Source organism: Kwoniella pini, chromosome 9 (genome assembly GCF_000512605.2).
Source record: "Kwoniella pini CBS 10737 chromosome 9, complete sequence".
Taxonomy (NCBI): Eukaryota; Fungi; Basidiomycota; class Tremellomycetes; order Tremellales; family Cryptococcaceae; genus Kwoniella; species Kwoniella pini.
This window is the reverse complement of record NC_091724.1, coordinates 224,997-244,609: the sequence shown is the minus strand read 5'-3', so window position 1 is coordinate 244,609 and position 19,613 is coordinate 224,997. Positions and strand designations below refer to the sequence as shown.

The following is a 19,613-nucleotide window of genomic DNA, read 5'->3' as shown; positions in this document are numbered from 1 at the left end:
CGCTCAAGAGTATGTCGCAGATATCGATCGGTTTTGTATAATATATATTTATCATTATGACAGTAAAATACGATTTTTACATCATGCAAAATACTAATTTTCAATTCACCTCGGTCTGACTTTCAGTCTTAGATTGTCAATGTGGTCAGATCAATCTTGTCATATTGTGACAAAACGGCTTGGCAATGAATGCCGATCACCCGTAGGTTCTGAAGCGAACAAAATTTCTTCCACGAAATGTACTGTTGCGTATACCACTTTCATGAACTGGACAGAAGGGAACATAAGCCCCGTTAGCAAAGAGGTCGAGCTGCCTTCTGTCAATCTGGAGGGAGGCCCTGCGCCGCGCGTGGGCTGTCATATAGGTATAAATCTAGCAAGTTGCCTATGGTGCCTAGTAGCAACTAAGCAGGTAGCTAGTTGTGGGTGTTGTCGAGTGAATGGTAAGGTTACCGAATACATCTAATGTTACAACCAAGGATTACATAACAATGCGCGACTTTGTCCTGTTTATTCGATCAAGAATGTCCGATGTCAAGGACCAATTACAAACTAAAACCTCTTCCGTCGATGACATCTAAGCTGTATACTCTGTTTGAGATGCGTTAGACATCTGTAGTGAGGCTGAATTCCGCATAAGTAGACCATTGACTGATCTTGCGATGAGCCTGTCAGGAAGTACGTCAGGACATCAATAGATTTAGTGAAGACATTTCAAGTTTGTACTCACTCTGCGCTTGACCAACTGACGTGCTGATTGTCGTGATAACTAAATCAATTTCGCCGGTCAGCATGCAACCTTCAGAACAGCAAGTCAATTTGTATCTCAGCAGAATGACAAAACTTACGCTAGACCCATTCTTCCGAAATTGGGTAATCTTCCATCAATCGTGATTCTGAATCTAGAAATATCCGTTATACCGAATAATTCTGGATATTCCAGTAATAATTTCCAAAATTTATTCAAATCAAATAGCATAACATTACTATCATCCATATCTCTTTCAAATTGTTTAACTCCTGATCTTAAGAAAGTATTGAAATGATTAACTGAACCTTCAACTCTGTTAACAATATCATGTCCTACTTGACTTGGTAATTTATATTTAGGTGAAAGGTGCAAAGGAGGTAAAGTCATAAATAAGAAATTTCTAGCACCTAATCCATGTAATCTTTTTGATTGTTCCATTAAAGAATTAACTAAAGCTTTTGTAGTTGATTCTACATCTAATGTACCACCTTCATGTAAATCATCTCTATTTAATCTTCCATTATCATTTATACCAAAGACAATTATAAACAGAGTATCATTTGAATTCCAATTAACTTGATTAGGTCCAGGTAAAGGTGTAAATAAATCTTGAAAATCATTAATTTGAGTTTCAAATGTACCATATGATTCTAATCCAGGTGGTAACACAGAATGATGAATAGTTGCTCCAACTTTAGCTAAATTCCAATATTGTAAAATATGAAAATCATGAAAAACCGCATATAGATAATCTGCCCATTTCATATCTGTTGCTTTACCATGTAATTCTTGAAAATGTCCACCATCAATTCCATCTTTACGATAATCCTTATCCCTTGTAGCTATGATCAAGATCGTAAATCATTAATAACAGTAAAAGGGGAATACATGTCTTTGGACAAGGGGAATTTATTCAGACTCACAGAAAGAATCACCAAATACGAATAACTTTCTAGATCTAGGCCAATCAAATGGTTCTCTTTTAGAACTCACTACTTCCATCTCATCTTCATGTCCAATAATCAATTGTTGTTCATTACGATTCACGTATTTTGCAGTAGGAGAAGGTACACCAGTCTCTTGCCATGTTCTAATTTTTGGGAATGTATTGACGAAATCATCAATCAAATCCACTTCTCCTTCATTTGATGTTTCGCTAAGTCCCCTTTTCATTAATCTCTGACCTTGGTTCGGTGATGTCAAGTCGGCTTTCATAGTAAATACCCATACTCCAGCTATGATGAAAATTGATAACACGCAAAATCTCATCACCTTTCTCGAAGGGAACATCAACTCGGAGGTTGACTGATGTCGACGTGACATCTTATTTGAGCTTGACGAGTGGGAAAAGTTATTCAAACAAACGATAGTGATACAGACTTTTCAACAGCGACCGTCAGTATCATATAGTAGTGACGATAAAATTATGGGTAAGAGGGAGAAGGTATTGTATACCAAGCCAAATATGAAAGGTATTTATAATAGCTTGTGAAAGTCGGGGATGAGATTTTTGGTAGATCTCATTTGCATAGCGGCTGTCGGGTAAAATAAAGTATTGTGAAGATGTCATAATTTCGGGATGAGAAATAGACAGATGTTTAGTCCTTTGACCTGTGCACTGCTTGGAGGCTTTGAGTGAGATATTCCCGGCACAACGGGAGGATTACGACTAATTATGCACAACTTAGGAAGCGAAAAAAGCGATGATTTTGTTTTGTTGGAAGGGAGAAGGAATGAAGAATGTTAAAATATTAGGGATATTGATGACGAAGTGGCAGGGTAAAAAGAGACATGCGGGAGAGCTTTTCTGGTAAACATTTACGTGATCCCCATGCCACTTTGGTTACCCCGCATATACAGTACAAAAGACGGACACCGCCGCCTTACGTCACGTGATATCCTATATATTCCCCTTGTCAAGTGACTAAAAGGATGTTAATAACCTTGATAGGCTTATGATGAAGATCATATCATGCAGCACATATCAATATAGACCTCGTTTCCAGGTCATCTTTACTATCTTATTGCCCTCAGTGTACATCACCCCGCTCGTGTCCTCCTTGTTGTAATAATCTCTTCATCCGCTATTACTCGACGGAATGTCCATGTCTCCGGATGGGAGGAAGCGACCTAGAGCTTCTGATGTGGAAGAAAGGGATGTCAAGAGGTTGAGGAATGAAGACTCGCATCAAGTTGACGGGAACAACTCTGTAACAGATGATCCTCAAAGCAATGAGATACTTTTAGATAAGATGGGCAAGATGGAGAAGCTGTATAAGGAAATTTTGATTCAATCTGCTTTGATATTTCAGCATCAATCTTTTTCTAAGCGACTGTGAGTGAATGACGAAAACCATTGCGAAATATCACTCATGTTCTTCGCGCTTTATTTTTGCAGAGGTTTGAAACAACAAATGGTACCTACGCATATGATGCATCGCCTGGAGACTACGTGGAGGTCGTATGAAGGGGTTCGAAAACAGATTGAATGGTTCACGGCTCAATCTGGGAAAAATTTACCTTCTTCCTCTCAAGCAAGTGGTAGCAGACCATCCTCGACACTAGCATCAATCATGAGATTGGCATCCAATGTCACTCCTCCAAAACCTTTGGACTTACCTACTCCTGTAAATCTCTATATTGCTGGGCAGTATACTCCTTTAGAATCGCCCGCACCCCCAGAGAAAGATGAAGTTGTAGAAGTGATCACTCAGGAACCTCCCGCCGAGGTGATTAGCCAGGTTCCACCGTCTGGTCAGGCAAGAACGGACAACCAAGAGAGTCTTCACCAACCTTTGGACAATACATCGTCTGCCCAGCCAGCGCAAGCTATACAAACAGGCTTAGTGGAACCTCCTCCGCCTGTCGAAAATCCTATGCAGCTTCAGAATCAAATTCTGGTGGAAAACGACCTCAGTAGTGCAATGAATTATTCAACCCTTGGCCTGGATGAGTTAGAGGCTTTGGTGAATGGGAATGCTTTCGAGAATGTTTCGTCAACTTTGGACATGACAATGGGCGGCAACTCCCAAAACCCTGCTCTCAACAATGTCAATGTCAACGTTGCTACCAATCAATCTCAACAAACTAGTAATGAGATTCTCGCTTCGTTAGGACTAGAAACGGGTACAACCCAACTTCAACCTCCCCAATCGACCATCAACGTTGACCAATCGCAGCAGCAAACTCAACAGTCCAATCCACAACCGCAGCAGCAAGACCAATCGGCAGACTTCGAGTTCTCGCAAGCTTTATCGAACGGAACGGCGGGATTGGCAAATGATATGGATTTCTCCGCTTTAGCTGGACTCTTCAGTAACGAGCAACCTCCCAGTACGATACCCCAACCAAGTACTTCCGCTGGACAAACACTGGACAATGGTAGTAAAGCGGATAAAATCGACGGATTAGATGACACCCTGAGCGCTGGAAATGGTCCAACGAGCAAGAACAATGAAATTGCTGTCGCAAAACCTGGAGCTATAAGTGACAGCGGCCAAATCATTGATACAGCTTCAAAGCAAAATCAATCCCAGAATCAACTTCAAGAGTCTACCGCTAATCAAGATAACGACATGACATCTTTGTTATCCTTCGAGCCAGCTTCACAACCTTTATCTCTGCCCCAGACAACTCCTATCACTGCTCCAGTTCAACCTGTGCTAAGTAATGCTGTACAAACTGCTGTCGATTCACAAAGTGTACCGCCACCTGAAAATACACAGCAGTCAGAATCCTCGCATACCGATCAATCACAGCAACAGAATGTACAATTAACACAGCCTGGTTTCGATAATATTGCATCTCAACCCTTTCCAGATTTCGGAGCTTTTCAACCTGATTTGCAAGTACAGAGTCGAGGTCAGAATCAGACAGGCGATCTACAAATTGGACAAGATCAAAATAATGAATTTGGTCAGATTGATATGTCGGATTTCAACTTTACGGATGCTGGAATAGAAAACATGGGTATGGGTGGTGATGAATTTGAGAGGCTTATGGCTGAGTTTGAATGAGGTCAATGTAGGATACTTCATTGTGAAACAAGTGGATGAAGGAGTGTAGGGTGACGGTACAGGTTTAATCAAAGGACTTTCTATGCTAATTTGTATTTTCTTGGTCATACTTAAAGCAACATATATTGTCATGTCATTTTGTACTTGTTGATGGTATCTCCATGTATCTGAATTTATTCTATAAATAAGGCTTCCGATATTCTTCATCCATCTTTGTATTTTCGCGTAGTACCTTCTTGAAGTATCGTAAGAGGAATTTACTCCTGGGTTATCGCTTGGTCTGTTTGAAGCGAGTAAGCTTTCACTTGTTCATTCGCTCTATCATGATGTTGTATTTTATCAACCCTTTCGTTCTTCTTCTTTACCTTTCCTTAACAGTCATCATTCTTGAATTCTGGTCCTGATTTCAGATATGTAATTTTCTGTTATAAACCAATAAATTAGATTGGATGTCACTAGTCCTTAAATTGATTTATCAAGAAACACAATTTGACGACTTGGATTCCGGCCCAGAAAGTGCTATCTGTGGTCAACCAACTACCGGATTGTGTGAAAATAAACTTGTGGGTAGGGATATCTTCATTTAATTCCTACATTGCACAGATGACGTGATAAAGAGATTTCGATCTTGTCCTAGCCCTGAAGCAAAGTACACACGTTTGGACATTTAATTACATGATTATTGTCCATACCAATAAAATTAATGTTTTGTATATAAAATAATTCAAATCTATCCTATCAGTCATTAATTATGTGAAAATGTATATTTGTATTCTTAATCCCGCAGAAAGTCTTCAACATCCCCTATATCCCTTGATACAGATAATTTGATATATCTATCGTCTTTGCCATTTCAAGAATCTAGCAGCTATAAGGAGAACGATGATATTGAAAACAACATAACAAATGAAAATACCGAAATCTCTCCATCTAGTTGAGAAAGAGATTTCTAAAGGAGCGAAGAAAGATTGTCCAACGCTATATTGACAGAATTGACAATCTGAAGTTGCGTCTCCATTATTCAAATATCCACCTACAGCTTGAGCGTAAGCTCCAGCGTATTCCATACAAGTTTGACCTGATGGTGGGGCTAAATTAAATCGCACATCAAATCAGTTTTCAAAAACCCATAGTAAGGATTCAAGGAATAAAGATAACTCACAGAAAATGTTGTATTCTTCTTCTTTACAGACAACTGGTACATCTTGTAGAACTGACGATACTAGACCACTGATCAATCGAGTGAAAGGATCCAATTGGTACATCCAACTTCGCCAGAAGTAAGGTAAAGTTCCAGGAGGAGCTGTGACACCACAGAACAACGAAAAGAGAACCAGTAAGAATGGGTTGAAAAGAGCTGCAACGAGGATAGAGGGTGAAAGAGCGGCGACGGCTTGACCGAGAGTTACAGCATAGATTTCGGTAACAAGGACCTAAAAACACGAGATAGTCAGTTTTGGTGCGATGCTTCGCATGGCAATGGTTTTGAAACTCACCATCAAGAAGAAGTATCCTGCTCTCGAAGATGCGTTAGGGAAACCGACACCGAAGTAAAGAAGGAGGAAGAACGCCACTGAACACATTAGAGAGTAAGGCATTTCAGCAAGCAATTGAGTCAATGCGAAGATGGTCGAAGAGTACATCTTGGAAGAAGCTTCTCTGTTGAAAGTCATTCGACTCATGATGTATTGAGGTTCAATTTGAGCCAAAATCAGGGCGGGCAAGATAGTAGCGAAGAAAACGGCGAACACTCGGTATTGTAAAGATGCAAGCGAATTGTCGAGCTGAAGGAAGGTAAGAGTGACGACCAAACCAATAGCTATGTGGGCGAATAATCGAGTCCATTGATAATCTGCGTTTCTCCACAAAGCGACATTGGTTCTGTTGAGCATAGTCTTGAGCTGGAACATGAATGACGTGGCGTATTCAGTATGTTTACCTCCCTCTTCAACGGGTTTAGCCAACGCATCAGCCTTGAGTTGAGCGATTTCTTGCTTGACGTTTTCGAATTCTGGCGATTCTCTCCATTTCTGTCCCCAATCTCCACCGATTCTCTTCCTAGATCCTGCACCGATAGCTTCAAGCATGAACTCGGCAGGGTTGGCATTGCCAGGGACCTTGGCACCGTTTCTTTCCAAATAATCGATCAACACTCTAGAATCGGGACCGATATCGCCAAAGTATACACATTCACCACCTCGTTGAAGGAGTAAGAGCCTGTCGAAAGATTGGAAAAGCAATGCGTTGGGTTGATGGATGGTACACAAGATCTTTTGACCAGCAGCACAGAGTTTCTTGAGGAAACGAACAATATTATAAGCTGATTGACCGTCAAGACCAGAAGTAGGCTCATCAAGGAAAAGAAGCAAGTCCGGTTTGGCGGCTAATTCGACACCAATTGTAACTCGTTTCCTAGCTTCTACTGAAAGACCGTAACCTGGGAAACCAATCATCGCATCGGCGAGATCTTGCAATTCGAGCAATTCTATAATATCTTCACAATAGGCATCCTTCTCTGCCTTTGGTACTTCTTGAGGTTGTCTGAGGTAGGCGGAGTATTGTAGAGCTTCTCGTACAGTTGTGGTCCATTCGTGAGTATCTTGTTGTTCGGCATAAGCACATCCTCTTTGGAAATCTCTGCCAATTGGTCGACCATTCATGAGGACTTCACCACCGATGACACCGATATTCTTTCTAGCAGCGAGTACATCGAGTAAAGTGGTCTTACCAGCACCGGAAGCACCCATAAGAGCAGTCAGAGAACCAGGTTTGACATAACCGTAAATGTTGTTGAGCAGTTGTCGCTGTCCACCTGGAACGGGTACAGTGTAATTGAGACCTTCCCAAGTGAAGGGTTCGGGTCTCATCTTCAGTCCAGAAAGATCTTGGTCCAATTTACCAGCTCTAAAGCCTTCTCTTCGTTCAGCCAATCTACCGTTCTTTTCCTTGAGATCTTTGTCTTCCTTTTTGAATACATTAATGGAGAAGTGTTTAGCACCTTGTTGTAGGTATTCGATGAAGAACATTTGGAGGGCCAGGAAGAATACGAAGAAACCGAGCAAGATACCGTAATTTCTCCAGATATGAGATTTGGTATACGAGTATCCAGCACTCATGTATGCGGAACCGCTGACTGAACCGGAACCAGGAGTAGAACCCGTCAAAGAACAAAGTTGGTTAGGCCCAACCTCATCTGGGTAACCGGTGATTCCCGCAGCAGGGATGTTATGCGGAATGATGTAGTTGGTGTCACAAGTAAGATTGATCCGAGAGAATTCGTTGGCAAAAATAGCTTCGTAACCATATGAAAGCGGATTGAGGTAGAAGATCCAGAAAAGCCATCGCTTCATTCGTTGCACCGGAATCATATAACCAGTGTAGGTAACCATGAGCGAAATCAAAACGGAGGCAAGTCTTGCAGCAGTATTATAGTCTGTTGTGGCCACACCCAAGGTTCTGAAGAACGCAGACATAACCATGAACGTGGTGAAGATGAACAGGAAGAACATCTAAAGCAGGAAATTTGATTAGCCAGACTGAGTGAGCTTTCGTGATGAACCAGAGATAAGACTCACAAAGAAGGCACCACCGGAGGAATAAAGTCCTCCCATGAAGTACAAAATCAGACTGAAAATAAAGATGTTCGATGCACTGTAAGGTACATCGGCACCAACAGCGGCAAGGGCGAAAGCAGCAGGTCTGTAAAATCGATATTCGTTTTGACGGTATAAGACGGATCGACCCATCATTTGTGATGGCAATTCAGAGAAAGAAGTAAGAGCGTTGAACAAAAGACCTAAGAAAAGAAGACCACCACGAGTGAAGGCACCAGAAGCTGTTTCAGGTAATCTGAAGTATACCGAACCAACAATAAGGGCGATGATGATTGAGGTTGAATAACCAGTGTAGATACCAAACTTGTCTTGGAATTTCAGCAGCAATTGTCGTCTAGCAATCGTGAGGGCTTGAGACATGAACCCGACGGTGTATGGGGATTTTGCACCGACACCTTTGTGCCTGTTCAACGGAGAGATCATCAGCTCTGTGACTTTGCTCAAATAGTAGATCCGTACTCACTTCTGCTCGATGACAGCTTCCTTGAATTCCTCAGCTACACCAGAATTGGCACTGACGAAAGCCTTGTATTCTTCTCTATCTTTGGCCATTCTAGCGCAAATTTCACTTTCCATGTAAGCCTTCTCCATTGCTTCGGGAGTGGACGGTACATCGTCTTCAGTTCTGCCTTCAGCGAATCGCCTTTCGTTAGGATCGGTACAACCAGATAAGTAATCGGCAGATGTTTGACGAGGGAGATCTCTGTATCCTAATCCCATCATGTACTGTCTAGCTTCATTGGCGGGACCGAAGTAAACGACATGACTATCGTTAAGCACAAGAACTTTGTCGAATTGTTCGTAGATACCTTCACCGGCTTGATAGAGGGATACGAAAGTAGTTTGACCCATGATATCCGTTAACATTCGAAGGGATTTAGCGTAATCCAGTGCAGTGGAAGCATCGAGACCTCGAGTAGACTATAATGAAACCGTCAGTGGAATCAACGAGATCGTTTGCTGAATTTCGACACTCACGTTATCCCATGAGCAGACAGTAGCACCTGAGCAGAACATTTCTGCGATGGATACTCGTTTTCTCTCACCACCAGATACACCTCGTACGTAAGCATTACCGACGATAGTATTAGCGGTGTGCTTGATGTTCAGCATTGAAAGGAGGAGGTTAAGCATGTCTTCCTTGAATTGAGTTGCGGAAACACCTGGGACCTTCTTCTTTGGTGTTTTGAGAGAAAGAGCGAACATGATCGTTTGGGCAACGGTAAGAGTAGGAAGATGGTCATCGTCTTCTTGGTTGTAGACGACCTCACCAGCATATGTCTTTCTCATTTCCTTCCATTGCACACCGGCGTATTCGACATTACCGTTGACTTCTAAATACCCGGATCTTTGGTTGGTAATGGATTTGAGGAAGGTGGAACAACCTGAACCCGGTCTTCCGAGTACCAAACACATTTCTCCAGGTTTGAGTACACCGGAGTTTTTGAACAAAATCGGTTTGGGTTTAGGTGCGAAAGGATTATATCCGAAGACTCCTAAAAGACTTATGACAGGCAACATAAACTGTTCCATGATTGCGGAAGAGAAATTTCTAATATTGATTCTCATTCCACCGGCACCAATGACCTCTAAATCTTCCCAGATTACACCGACATCTTTTCGCTTGATTCCAGCTGAATCGTAACTCTCTCTTCTAGATCTGAGTACTTCAGCAAGATTGAATTCTTCTTCTTCAGCTTTAGCTTTTTCGGCATCAGCTGCTGAGAAATGAGATATTTGTCTTTCAGGTCGATTGGAGAATGCAGATTGAATTGATCGTCTAGTCGTTGGTCTGTGTAATTCCGTACCTTGACTTCGTTGAGAACGTTGTGAGATAGTAGAATATTTTCTTTCTAATGCATGGAATTCTTCTTTACCCCTGTGAATGGACACATGGTGAGCTTCGAGATCCGCAACTACATCTTCGGAAGAATCGTTCGTTCTTTTTGGTTTGTAAGTAGATTGACCGGTCTTCTCGGTCTCACTTCCTTCAGCGTGTTTCTCGCTTATAGGTTCTTCTGCGAGAGTGTTGCCCGAAGAAGAAACGTCGGCGGAGTGATCATTGTGATGAGAATCGTTGCTGGTAGGGGTTGGCAATATAGTCGTAGTTGTTGTAGTGGTGGGAGCAGCCGATCCCGAATGAGTGCCGATGGGCGCACCCAGATTGAGAGGACTGTCAGACATAATGGTGGCAACGTCCAAGTTTTCGTAAGATCGAGAGTTGACCAAAACGTATATCTAAATCCGCCAGATTAAAGTTTAGGTAAATGCGCAACTGTTAATGCACTGCTCTTTTGATAAAGAGACAGGCTCGAAAGTAAGGGGGGGAGGGGGGGAGGGGGCGATAACAATTATAAGATAAATGCAGAAGAAGAGAAAATGGAGAAGTACTTAGATAAAGAGAGTGAGGTTATGATTTATTTTCATTGATACGGGGATGTTAGTAATGAAATAAAATAAAACAAAATTGATGTGGTTCGATCGTTAGTTATGATTACTAAGTTATCGTCTTAGACCGACGGTCATAACTCGATAATTTTGTTTTTAGCGTAAAAAGTACAAACAACGGATCCGATTCAGTGGCTGTAAGACTCTATGGAGATTGTTGACCGTTTGCCTTTTGCCGTTATGTTTCATCATAATTTATACACGGAGAAATCGATTCAGGAAATTCACATAAACAACCTTTTGGTGGGGATCTAGATCCTTCTTCCCTTTCGCCTGGGTCTTAAATACCAAATGATATCAACGTTTTAACGGTTGCGTCTGTGGCTGCGATATGTACGAGAACGTTCATAACAATTCAAGTCATATGCTTCGAATTCAAGCTTTTGACAAAGGTTGAGTTTAAGGGGGATTTAAACTCTTTAAAGCTACCTCGATGTTTCCCATCCGGTGGGTTGGTTCCTATAATATTTTGCATTTGCCGCGTTATAGCCAACATTTAGCCTCGATCGTAGCTCGCCAGTTGAGAAGGCGAAGCCATGTTTGTATGTTTGAGGTAAATTTAGTCCGACTCGTTTACACCGCCGGATCCGCATTAAATCAAGCAAGTTTTAGACTGGCTGGTTACGTACCCAACCCTTACGATCTCTGCTTTTCCGATAAATCCTGAAAGGATAATCGGGAACTCTACAAAGCAAGTTTGTCAACGGCCCCCGTCTTCATCACGTCAAGTGGGCGCCGATCACTACAACTAGGTCCCCGATTTATGTGGATTCGTACAACTATCATGCGTTTCATTCGCAAGTGGAGCTATAAGTGCGGCCTCGGCTTGATCCAATAATTCATCTACGTATGCCCGTAACATGATCGAGGTCATGATCATAACCTTAGACAAGAATGTCTTGGCGACTGCAGTATAGGCGAACGGACGCTCTTACTGTTACTGAGGACGACTAATCTGTATGAAGAAATAAAGATGGTCTTCGACAATCGGAATTCCATTTCTTCGGAAATAGTTTGTCGGAGTCTTGATGGTTGTGTATACATACCCTTTCACTGCTGTTGATTATTGACTGCAATCTCGCGCCTCAGTAAGAGTCATTCGTGCTCAATTCACGTCATAATTTGAGAACCTTTGACAGCCTTTTTTTTACACCAGCGAAGTATCAGTACAATGTCGCCTCTTCCTGGTTATGACTGACGCATACATATAAGTGGAGAGCAGACAATTTCGGCTGGCCGCGTTTTCAGTTGCGCACAATCACACCATTCAGGTCGGAAGACACCACTTTTGCCTACATTTCACGATTCCTTGTCTTTCTTTGCTCATCGTCCAGTCAGACAACATGGGTATCGAGTTGGCTTATATTTTAGCTCGGTCATCTTCTAATATCGCATCACCTCGTCAACCGCCATGAATGACCTACCAGAACCCATTCCAGCGAGTAATCCATATTACAATCTCGGTACTCTGACACGTCGTATTACCACGAGCTCCTCTGACACTCAAGAATGGTTTGACCGCGGACTGAAATGGGCATATGGATTCAATCATGCAGCAGCTGCCTATTGCTTTGAACAAGCTATAGCACATGATCAACAGTGTCAAGCAGCTTATTGGGGATTAGCTTATTCACTTGGACCAAATTACAATAAACCATGGGAAGTCTTTGATGAAGAAGATATCAAGCGGACCGTGGAGAAGTGTCATTCAGTTATAGAGGAAGGACTCAAATTACATAATGGTACAGACGTAGAAAGAGCTATGTTGGAGTCCATCAGCACGAGATTTCCTATTGAAAGAACTAGTAGAACTCACAAAGAATGGGATGTAAATTACGCGAATACGATGGTAAATCTTCATCGACAGTTCCCAGATGATATCGATATAGCAGCCCTCACTGCCGACGCACTAATGAACCTCACTCCATGGGCATTATGGGATATTACAACCGGAACTCCAGCCAAAAATTCCCGTACTTTAGAGGTGAAAGAAATCCTAGAGACAGCGATAAATACGGTCGAAGGATATGAACATATTGGAATTTTACATTTATTCATACATTATATCGAAATGTCACCTACACCAGAATTAGGTTTAATCCCAGGAGATAGACTTAGAAAATTATCACCCGAGGGAGGACATTTAACACATATGCCATCACACATAGATATTTTAGTAGGGGATTATAGAAGAGCAATAAGTTCAAATTGGGATGCAGTAATTGCAGATGAAAAATATAGAAAAGAATCTGGAGATTTAGGATTATACACTTTTTATAGAGTACATGATTATCATACAATCATATACTCAGCTATGTTTAATGGTCAATACAATCAAGCTATGAAAGCCGTTAATGGAATGGAAGATTCATTATCTTATGATATACTAAAGGTCAAATCTCCTCCAATGGCAGATTGGTTAGAATACTTTTTGACTGTTCGTCCTCACATATTAGTCAGATTCGGAAAATGGCAAGAAATCTTATCGTTCAAATTCCCGGAAGATAAAGAAATTTATTGTAATTTAATCGCAACACTTCATTATGCAAGAGGTATAGCTTTTGCAGCAACAGGAAGGATTACCGAAGCAGAAGAAGAACAAGAATTATATCAAGAAGCTATTAAGAAAGTCCCGGAATCAAGAATGATTTATCCAAATTCATGTAAAAGTGTTTTATCTGTTGGAGAACCAATGTTAGAAGGTGAAATTCAATATAGAAAGGGAAATTTTGATTTAGCTTTCAGAGATCTTAGAGAAGCTGTAAAGAGGTACGATAATTTAATTTATGCAGAACCATGGGGATGGATGCAACCTGTCCGACATGCTTTAGCTGCTTTACTACTAGAACAAGAGAGAACGGAGGAAGCTGCGGAAGTTTATGAAGAGGATTTAGGTATTAGTGGAACTTTACCTAGAGCATGTCAACACCCCAATAATGTTTGGTCATTATATGGATATTACCAGTGCTTGATAAAGCTGGAAAGGAAAAGAGAAGCTAAAATTTGGGAAAAGCAGTTGGACATTGCTTTGGCGGTTGCTGAAGTACCGATCAAGAGTTCGTGTTATTGCGCTAAAGATGAGGTGAGTTCGGTTTAGCCCATTTGCTTAGCTTTCGTCAAGGGAGTCCAACAAGCTGATTCTTGTATAGCCCGCTTCCTCAGCTGAACTGTGTTGTGCCGGCAGGTCGGGAAAGCTTTAAACTACACGACTTCCATGAAATATAGGTGCCACGAGATATAACAACGTATCGATTAGCTACCAATTAAATATCAAATGCGACGATGTCTATGATGTCAACCGAATACAATTGCTCTTAGTACAAACGGACTATATCTACTAAACGTAATATTCAACTTTCCTGCCTAATACTTCTTCTTCAACTCTACCTTGGGCAGTCTTCTTGTTGTTATCGTCTATAAAATCCAATTCAAGAAGATTATTAGTCTTCCTATTCATTTACCGGGGTCAAATGTTTCTATAGACTTACACAATTCATGACCTGTTCTTCTAATTCGTTCCCTTAACCACTCATCTTGAGTGGGCGCTTTTCCACCATTTTCAATCCTATCTTGGAATGCGTTCTTTCCTTTCTCTTTAACCAAAGGGGATTCCCAAATTGGGTTTAATTCAAGATCTCTTTTTACTCTTGCGAAATGAATCAGAATATATCGGATTATATCTGCTTGATCGGATGGAGGACGAATTACCCGATGTCGTGTAGCTTTAAATACACCTCCAGTGAGGACTGCAATCGTTCTCTTGGCATTTAGCAAGAGGTTGTTGATCGCTACACATGAGATGATAATCTACTTACATTCAAGTGCATCTGCAGTGTTTACTACAACTGTCCATGGGAAAGTCGTCAACATAAAAACCACGATTGGCGGGAAATTAGGAACGCACCAGCTCCTTCGACATGTTTAACCCATCTCCACTCGTTTTGAGGTGTAAGTATTTGTAAAGCTGAAATAGGTTGAGAATATAACAATGATATACTATTATCTGCGTATCAAGAATCAACATCGCGAATGATTCAACAAGGAAAATATTAGATGGAATACGAACAATCTGTATGACCTTTTGACCAAATTCCTTCTGTAGCTTTTTCATCTTGTTGATTTCTAGGGAAATAACCCATAAATCTTTGACAAGCATGTCCTAAAGTACCATTATGATCATGTAATTCCCAAAGGTAATCTTCTGGTAATTCTAATGCTAAAGAAACTAATTTCAAAATTCGATATACAACATAAAAATATGTATGTTCTGCAAAAGATCTAATTTCTGGAATTAAAGGTAAAAGTTTTTCAGGATGATTTTGTGAAGGATTCTCAAATGAAGACGATTCAAGATTATAATGCTATGATTATTCAATGGGATATCAGCTTTAACCTATTTTAATTTTTTTTGGCAAAAAAATGTAAATGAAGGCTTACTTCGATATTATCAGGAACACCACCATCTCTTTTCCAAATTCCTCTCAATTTGTATCCAGCATAACTACCTTCTTCTAATTTAGCTGCAAACGGTAATTTATCTTCATATGAAATTCCGTTAATTGCATATTGAGCTATAGCTAAATTTCTCTCCAAACTTTCATTCGATACTCCTGTTCCAGTGACAAATAGGAACCCGTCAACAGTCAAAGCTTTCTTTGCTGCTGCTATTAATCTTTCTCGAACTGCAGGATCGGTGGAATCGAGAAGTTGTAGATCAATCTCTTCTAATTCTGCCCAAGGTACTGTCTTTCACCTATTAGCTTTTATAGCTTGCGTTGTATATTGGTATTTCCCCCAACTTACATTCCTCTTTGGTCAATGGTGGTTTTACCCATGGAGGTATCGCGAGTCTCCCTTCATCTTGAACCTGAGCTTTCAACGATTGAATAGTCGTCTCACGTACATCAACGGGCTCATGAATGGCAGTAGGACTCATATTGTTTTGCTTCACAGTCAGCAATGAAGGGTAAAAAAGGAAAATGCATAATCGTATTCACATAGATATGTAGCTATCATTCTCGCGAATCAATAGAATGAGGATGTCTAGTCATCAAACCTTTATGCTAATAATAACAGGATGACACGTAATGCCCATACGGGACACTAGCGTGGATGGCGTGAGATGTCGCCAACGTGAATGAAGACCGAGCACGACATTTGTTATCTCGGTCAACACCGATCCTGATCACCTCAAACCTCACCTCACACGCATGTATTAGCTGATAGGGTATTTTCCGTATCTCATGTCAGATCATTTCCATTTATCATTCAGGTCGGGCATGTCTATTTTAGGGTACTGTTTCCAGGCATAAGACAATACCAATTGGTTATTCATGATCGTGACTGACGTGATTGCTAAAATTCTCTTTTCCGACTCATTCGCACCAGATTAGATGCTGATTGTGAACGACCAGAAATGTATAACTATAAGATTGCAATGCAACTATTTTGAGATTATCCAACAGTGTTGCGCTGATCGACCAGTCCAGGTTACCATTTCATGATCTTGGGATCGATCTGGCCCTTTCTTTACTCTGCAAGTCCTGCAAGTCATCAGAAGAGAAATAATCCGATAAAAATGTCCTTACAACCTAAAAAAGAATACGAAAGCTCGCAAAGACCAAAAATTCCATGGTATTATTACTTATGGGATTCATTTGGTAAAGAGCCAGCCGGTGAGCTACCCACTTTCTCCTTCAATTGCAATGATAAAAGACATTCTGGACTTACGTTTTTATGACCATCTTCACGCAGAAAGGCGATTATTGGTACGCCTTGACTTATCTCTATTGGTCTTTTCCACTTTGGGATTGATCATGAGATATATCGATCAAACTAATCTGTCCACTGCTTGTGAGTCTGGATTTTCTGATCATGATATTGACTCCATCGAACGACGAGCTGATTGTGACCCCAGTCGTCAGTGGTATGAAGTAAGTGAAGGGCAATCTATGCTGACAATATAAAGAGAAGGACTGACGGCGATTCTTGCTTTGTAGAGAAGAATTGAGTATGTTCGGTCTTGAGTATAATTATTGCAATACTGCATGGTCTGTGTAAGTGTTTCATCTCAAATTTTAGGATCCTAAATCAACGGTGATTGAGTTAACCTTTGGTATAGCGGTTATGTTATTGGGCAGATCCCTGGAAACATCCTCCTGAACAAAGTGTCTCCTCATTAGTGAGTGATGTTTCATCAAGTGCAGTATATCAAAATGTCATCCTGGACTGCGATGATATTTACGTCTTTGTAGTATTGTATTCGGACTCGAAATAGGATGGTCAATCATGACTCTTTGTACTACCTGGGTGAAGAATTGGCATCAGCTTGTGAGTTCTGTCCGCCATCAGCCACGTCCACATTAGATACTGACCTACTTTGTTTAAATTAGTGTTTCATCCGATTCATGGTTGGTCTTTTCGAATCAGCTTATTACCCAGGTTTACGTGAGTCTAACAATTATGTTTACTTATTTTATTGTTAAGGCTAATTATCATTTCTGATAAGTCTTTTTAATTGGATCATGGTATACAAAAGATGAATTAGGTAAAAGATCAAATATCTTTCAAGCAGCTACAGCAGGTGGTACATTGATATCAGGAGTAATGCAAGCAGGAATTTATAAAACTTTAAATGGTAAACATGGAATGGCAGGTTGGAGATGGATTTTTACAATTGATGCAATAATTTCAATTCCAATCGCAATCTCTGCTTTTTTCTTAATACCTGATTTACCTTGGGATATCAAACCAAATTGGATCTTCAAGCAAAAAGATATTGATTTAGCAAGAAAAAGATTAACGATTGCAAAAAGACAAGGACCCCAAAAAGGTGGATTAAACAAAAAATTGATTTGGAATATAATTTCAACTTGGCATATTTGGGTTTTTACTTTTGTTTATAGTTGTTATATCTTTTCACAAAGTAAGTTTACAGTTTCCTATGATTTTCTTTCTCAGTATATAGCTCACTTCAGAATAACACATAAAGACCCTCAACAATCGATGTCGTTTTGGTTAAAATATTCAAAAGATCCTAAATATTCGGTAGAACAGATCAACTAGTAAGTTCACGTTGTACTATAAGAAGAGACCATTTGATTTTCACATCGCAGAGCTCTAGACTGACGACATGATGAAGCTATCCATGTGGTATCTGGTCAACTCAAATTGTATCGGCTTTAGGATTCGCTTGGATCAGTGATAATTTACTAAAAGGCAGACGGTGGCCACCATTGCTCCTCGTTGCTGTGAGTATTTCTGCCGACTATGTCCTTTAACCTACGTTCATTTGCTAATCAATGATGTCATCCTTACAGCTCTGGCATTGCATCGATTGTGCGCTTCTGGCTGGACTTCCAGTGTACCCAGATAATAGAGCTGGTAGATGGGTATTGTATTACCTATCGGGTATTGTGAATTGTACACCAGGCCTACTTTACGCTTGTATGTTCATTCCAGCTGCACTCGCCTAGAGAGTGATGACTAATGAGTCCATGGCGTTTACAGGGTGTAGTGAGATTATTGGCGAATCTTCCGAAAAAAGAGGTATCGTAATGGGGACTTTCAATTCTGTCGCTTGTATGTTATCAACATGCTCTGATAGTCGCGTGGCTGTTTTACTGATAGCTTCGATTCTCGTACAGTTTCATTCAATGCCTGGTTACCTTGTATGTCCATAACTCCTTTTTTCCGCCCACTCATAAATTTGAAATGAATGCTGAATTGTCTTTCGGCTTAGTATTGCTTTTCAAACAGACTGAACAGCCTACCGTACATAAAGGTAACATTGCTGCATCTGTAGCTACGGCCTTACAATTCCTCGGTATTTTAGGTATACTTTATCTTTCTACAAGGGATTTCAACAGACAGGTGCAGGAAGAATCGTTTGATGAAGGGCTACAGACGCCTGGTGAAATCGAAGATGTAGATAGAAAAGAAAGATCTGTCTGAGGTATTTCTAATCATAAATGGAAGTCAAGGTTTCTGGATGATCTACCTCTACCTCGAATATCAAGCAGTGCATACTGATGCTCGATTCACATGCATCCGTATCCTGCTTGTCCTCAGGCTAATGAATTGACCACATCACGATGTTGACGTAATACCTCAAAGCTCATTCGTCAGCCGGTATATCTCTGACGGCATCGGACCGTTCATTAGCACATGATATTGTTATACCCGTCGCCAAGAAGATATAACTAAGAACAACCAATGTAACTTCCGACTCCCCTTCTCCCTGATTTGACTGAAGGAAGTAATTCTTTTTCATTATCGATACTTTTAGGGTATTGACAAATGGTATTAAAGTGAACCACACAAGATATCGTGGATCTGATTAGCCAACCAGGAGATAATGATAAGCCAGTCGGTTATTCTATGAGCCTATCAAACTGCGATATCAAAGTCGGTTGCAAATCTTATGAAATACGATTAAAAATGCAACGTTATGTTGTAGGGGGATCTCATACCCTGGCGCTTACCCCGCCTCCAAAGCGCAGATCTAGGGTTTCTTATCGTCATCATCAAAAAAAGAGGAAGATGCCGCGATTTCATTTATAGACCGCTCCGCTTGAAAACAAACTTGGCGATCACATGATTGGCCGTCACCTTGAAACCCTAAACTCGGTAAATACTTTTTCATATGAATATGGTCGTGTGGTGTTACAACTTGATTCTTTATCAATCTCTCTTTTAACCGTCGGTAAATACGCGATTGTTACTAGAATGATAATGACATACTCCATGAAGAAGCTGGTCAAGTCAGATTGTATAAATCATATT

The 19,613-nt window shown here is 40.7% G+C and overlaps 6 protein-coding genes across 6 annotated transcripts; 3 read left to right on the top strand and 3 right to left on the bottom strand.

Annotated features, from left to right (window-relative positions):
* Window positions 1-577: 577 nt before the first annotated feature.
* I206_106377 (uncharacterized protein) lies at window positions 578-2,074 on the bottom strand (the record flags this gene model as incomplete). Its single annotated transcript, XM_019158874.2, has 4 exons — window positions 578-668; window positions 731-769; window positions 849-1,593; window positions 1,675-2,074. 4 exons carry the CDS (start codon window positions 2,072-2,074, stop codon window positions 578-580), a joined length of 1,275 nt encoding a protein of 424 aa, XP_019008012.2.
* Window positions 2,075-2,850: 776 nt separating this feature from the next.
* Window positions 2,851-4,767, top strand: I206_106376 (uncharacterized protein; the record flags this gene model as incomplete). The annotated part of the gene is made up of 2 exons (XM_019158873.1): window positions 2,851-3,086; window positions 3,150-4,767. 2 exons carry the CDS (start codon window positions 2,851-2,853, stop codon window positions 4,765-4,767), a joined length of 1,854 nt encoding a protein of 617 aa, XP_019008011.1.
* Window positions 4,768-5,603: 836 nt separating this feature from the next.
* Window positions 5,604-10,565, bottom strand: I206_106375 (uncharacterized protein; the record flags this gene model as incomplete). The annotated part of the gene is made up of 6 exons (XM_019158872.1): window positions 5,604-5,857; window positions 5,930-6,200; window positions 6,264-8,276; window positions 8,343-8,784; window positions 8,845-9,302; window positions 9,360-10,565. 6 exons carry the CDS (start codon window positions 10,563-10,565, stop codon window positions 5,604-5,606), a joined length of 4,644 nt encoding a protein of 1,547 aa, XP_019008010.1.
* Window positions 10,566-12,240: 1,675 nt separating this feature from the next.
* Window positions 12,241-13,926, top strand: I206_106374 (uncharacterized protein; the record flags this gene model as incomplete). Its single annotated transcript, XM_019158871.1, has 1 exon — window positions 12,241-13,926. One exon carries the CDS (start codon window positions 12,241-12,243, stop codon window positions 13,924-13,926), a length of 1,686 nt encoding a protein of 561 aa, XP_019008009.1.
* A 240-nt stretch (window positions 13,927-14,166) lies between these two features.
* I206_106373 (uncharacterized protein) lies at window positions 14,167-15,765 on the bottom strand (the record flags this gene model as incomplete). The annotated part of the gene is made up of 7 exons (XM_019158870.1): window positions 14,167-14,243; window positions 14,318-14,575; window positions 14,645-14,674; window positions 14,734-14,832; window positions 14,896-15,190; window positions 15,267-15,571; window positions 15,633-15,765. 7 exons carry the CDS (start codon window positions 15,763-15,765, stop codon window positions 14,167-14,169), a joined length of 1,197 nt encoding a protein of 398 aa, XP_019008008.1.
* Window positions 15,766-16,407: 642 nt separating this feature from the next.
* I206_106372 (uncharacterized protein) lies at window positions 16,408-18,782 on the top strand (the record flags this gene model as incomplete). Its single annotated transcript, XM_019158869.1, has 14 exons — window positions 16,408-16,504; window positions 16,584-16,682; window positions 16,747-16,762; window positions 16,829-16,885; window positions 16,951-17,010; window positions 17,084-17,159; window positions 17,222-17,276; window positions 17,338-17,754; window positions 17,821-17,893; window positions 17,971-18,079; window positions 18,149-18,275; window positions 18,339-18,410; window positions 18,476-18,499; window positions 18,571-18,782. The coding sequence occupies 14 exons, from the start codon at window positions 16,408-16,410 to the stop codon at window positions 18,780-18,782; spliced, it is 1,494 nt and encodes a 497-aa protein (XP_019008007.1).
* Window positions 18,783-19,613: the final 831 nt, after the last annotated feature.